The 3,794-nt window shown below is 35.1% G+C and overlaps 1 protein-coding gene across 1 annotated transcript in view; it reads left to right on the forward strand.

The window, feature by feature from the left end:
- LOC116104120 (vomeronasal type-2 receptor 116-like) overlaps positions 1–3,127 on the forward strand; it is a 15,351-nt gene extending 12,224 nt beyond the window's left edge. The window contains exons 5-6 of the mRNA XM_031390909.1: positions 2,031–2,154; positions 3,111–3,127. Of these exons, the coding sequence (XP_031246769.1) occupies positions 2,031–2,154; positions 3,111–3,127 (141 nt within the window). The remainder of the gene's footprint in view (positions 1–2,030; positions 2,155–3,110) is intronic.
- Positions 3,128–3,794: the final 667 nt, after the last annotated feature.

Raw genomic sequence — 3,794 nt, forward strand, 5'->3', positions numbered from 1 at the left:
ATCCATTAACATCACAAAATGTAGAATTACATTATTTTCCAAAAACCTTCAGAAATGGCTCTTAACCACGTCAAACGTTCATTCAGAGATAAAGAAACAAAAGAAGTCAAAGAAAAGAAGGAACACATATTGATATTAGAACATATTATTTCACAAACCTATTGACAGTACCAAATACATGCAGAGAAAATTATTGTCCATGAAAATCAGAAATAATGGCAGGTAGTTTTTGTGGACCATGTTTTTATTCAAGCATGTTAGATTCAGAGATCTGAAAATCTTTGTCTGTTTCTTGCCAATCTGCCCTATATTGTGAGTCCAAACCAACCATCCATGATATGGAGACACTACCTTAAAATAAATTAACATAAAGTACAAAATTATGCCTGTTGGCCCGTGGCCTCTCTGCTGCTGATCCTAGGGCTGTGCAATGCATTAGTTAAAATGAGGCAATGCATAATTGTTAGATATTTATTATAGGAAAGAGAAAAGAAGCCGGCCATGACCATGTCGTGAGAAAGGAGAGGAAGGAGAGGAGAAGAGAAGAAGAGAGAGAGGGGGCAAGGGAGAAAGAAAGCAAGAAAGGAAGAGAGTATGAGAGAAAGCAAGAGAGAGGGTAGAGAGCAAGAAGGAAAGGAACACAAGAAAGCAAGAGAGGAGAGCAAAGTGGAAAAGAGGAAAGGAAGAAAGAGAAGAGGAGGCAAATTTCCCCTTATATTTGTGAGGTGGGGCTGTATGTGGGATGGGGCATTCATGGCTGTGGTCAGATGACTGGGGGTAGGGTCCAGTTAGAATTCTGGGAGCTTGGATCATTGTCTATGTGACAGAACACATATCTCCTGCAGGGGGCTGTGAGAGGTTGTAATTGAAATAGGAGCCAGGGACCCAGGGATCATGGCTGAACTCCTTCTGTCCCTTGCAGACAGAATTTTTGCCCATTGGGTCACTGGAGTTCCAGACTTATACTTGACTGGGCCCAGGTTGCCTGAACAGGCCACTGCCCCACCTATGCCCATTTTCTTAACTCTAACTCAAAATAGTCTTTCAAATATTACAAAGGTTTAACATAAATTTAAAGAAAATGATGCGGAAGAAAGGAGATAAATATACTCTGATCTTCATTGGGAATAGAAATCTACTGCTACTTTATGGTAAGACCCTGTGTCAACAATATTAAAAACCTAGGAAGAATTCTTTAAATATTCAATTAACTTTAAGCAATCTAATTTTTATCCAGCTTTGTCTATTATTTGCAGCCACTGTAGAGCATTTTGACTTCATGAAACACTCCATATTCAAGGACACTACACATCAATTTATGATTTGAAATCATACTAAACCTGTGCCTGCATACTCCACTGTTTTTGATATACAATTTCTCATGCTTTGTAATGGTAATTTATTCAAGGTCATATTGGTTATCTGTAACTTAAGGACATATTTTTCCTGTTTCAAGTTTCTTCCAATTCTATCTTGCTCTCTGTTGCTTTAATTATACTTTGATCATAAGCAAAGTGAGGCAGAAAGAGTGATTTGACATATGGCTTATAGTTCAAGAAAGACATATGTGGATATCTGGAAGCTGGAACTAAAACATAGATCTTAAAAGAATACCATTTACTTGCTCAATTGCCCACAGTGTGATGGGCACTCCTATATCAATTGCCAACTAAGAAATTGGTTCAAAGTTATGAGGACAGGCTAGTGTTGGCTGAGAAAATATCTCAATTAAAGTTTCTTCTCTCTGTTCACAGCACTTAGTGCCAAACTGAAAATAATTAGCTAAAAAACATCAGGCTGCAATTTCTGTAGTTTTGTACACAACCCAGTATCAGCACTTTTTCCTGAATTATTATACAGTCATTTCTTCAATGCATTTCCAATATTCATAGCTGGTCATAAACAATGGACAGAGTGAAATTTCACTCAGTTGGTGTGCATAAAATGAGCTCATTGAAACCTCATATGCTAATGTAAAACATAAAAGAAATATCTAAAGCTCATGAACAGCATGTCTAATTTTTTCTCAGATGCCATCCTCTGTGTGCAGTGCAGATTGTAGTCCTGGATTCAGAAGACTCTGGAAGGAAGGAATGGCAGCCTGCTGTTTTGTTTGCAGCCTCTGCCCTGAAAATGAAATTTCTAATGAGACAAGTGAGTGTTTGCTGCTCTGATAAGTCCTGTAACTATATACTCCTCTTATACCACATTGGGAAGATGAAATCAACTAAAAGGCAACTGCAAATATAAAATACATTATGTAACTAATTTACTAGTTATAGATATAATTATCATTAACAAAATCTTGGAAAAACAAACAAACATACCTTGGGCTTTGAACCACATATTGACTCATTACAGATTTATGGCAGATTACATTTCACAAAGAAATACTTTAGAACATACAATTGCAATTTGAAGGAATTCTACACAAGATTTTCCAAATAATTAATGTATTGTAAAACTACATATATATTAGACTTCAGCCACAATTTTTGAGGGTATTAATTTAGTCATATTTCATGAATATATTGGTCATAAATAAGATTGTATACTCCATGTACACATGAGCTCATGAAGAACTGATTATAATATCTAATCTACTGGACGAGATCATGAGTCTGCTGGGTACAAAATCTATGTTCTCTTTAAGATTAATATAGAAGACAAAAGTATTTACAAATTTATGAGGAAATGGTAAGTATGTAATATTCAGAGGGACATGATCAAAGCCAGATATAATATGAATCCAGGAAGTTGGGGATAAGAGTTAACCCATGATGCTAACATGTTGGGAATTCCAAATTAAGAATGCAGTACTATTGCTTTCCACAAACCATCTGGGTTACCACTCTTGCTCGAAGACTCCTCTCTTACATTGCTCATTCTGTTTCTCAATACTGATTTCATCCTTGAGTATATACACAGACACTGAGTCCCATAAGAATGGAGAAAAGGCAAGGATGAAAGTGTTCAGCATTCCAAGTGAAGAAGGAATCAAGGTGAAGGATCTTTTAGTAGAAAGTATCTAAAAAGTTTTGTTTTCCTTCAGTGCTAATATTAGTGCATCTCATGAACAATAATCAGAACTTTTGTTTCATTATTTCCAGATGAGGAAACATCTTAGGGCTTATTTTTTTTTAACATTTTCTACTTTTCAAACATAAACATTGTATTTCCTCTCATTCTCCACCTTCTTCTTATGACTTATGGCAGTAATCATTTAAATTCAATAACGAAATTGCTACTTTTACAGAAACACATACATATAAATATTTACACATACACACAGCCTACCTGTTCATTTAGTGTTGTTTATATGTCAATGAGATTGAACTAGTGTATGCTCGAGAAGATATTATTCACCTTATCCCAGTAGAAGTCAGATCCTCAATGTGACATAGTGAATGGATGCATAAAATAGTCAATGTTCTCAGAAAACAGTGAGTGTATGGTATTGTATTTATAAGATATACCCTACCACATTGCAGTTTATGAATGTATCTTCTCTTGAAGTAAATAATCTACTTAATAATGACATAGAACCAAAAAATAGCTTAGGAAATCTTTGCTTTTTGATAACATTATAAATGATATAATCAACAAAGTTAAATAGACAAAGAAATAATTGCTTGGTTTTATTTCCCTTAAATCTTTATGACCATTATGAATTGAAACCAATACTGTGCAGCAATATCCTTCACATCACATTCTCAGGATCAAAGAATGCATTGCAAGGCTTCTTTCAACACCCTTACTTGAATTACCTTGTCAATAAAATTTCTAAAGCAGCA

The sequence above is a fragment of the Mastomys coucha genome, unplaced genomic scaffold (assembly GCF_008632895.1).
Source record: "Mastomys coucha isolate ucsf_1 unplaced genomic scaffold, UCSF_Mcou_1 pScaffold21, whole genome shotgun sequence".
NCBI classification, from domain to species: domain Eukaryota; kingdom Metazoa; phylum Chordata; class Mammalia; order Rodentia; family Muridae; genus Mastomys; species Mastomys coucha.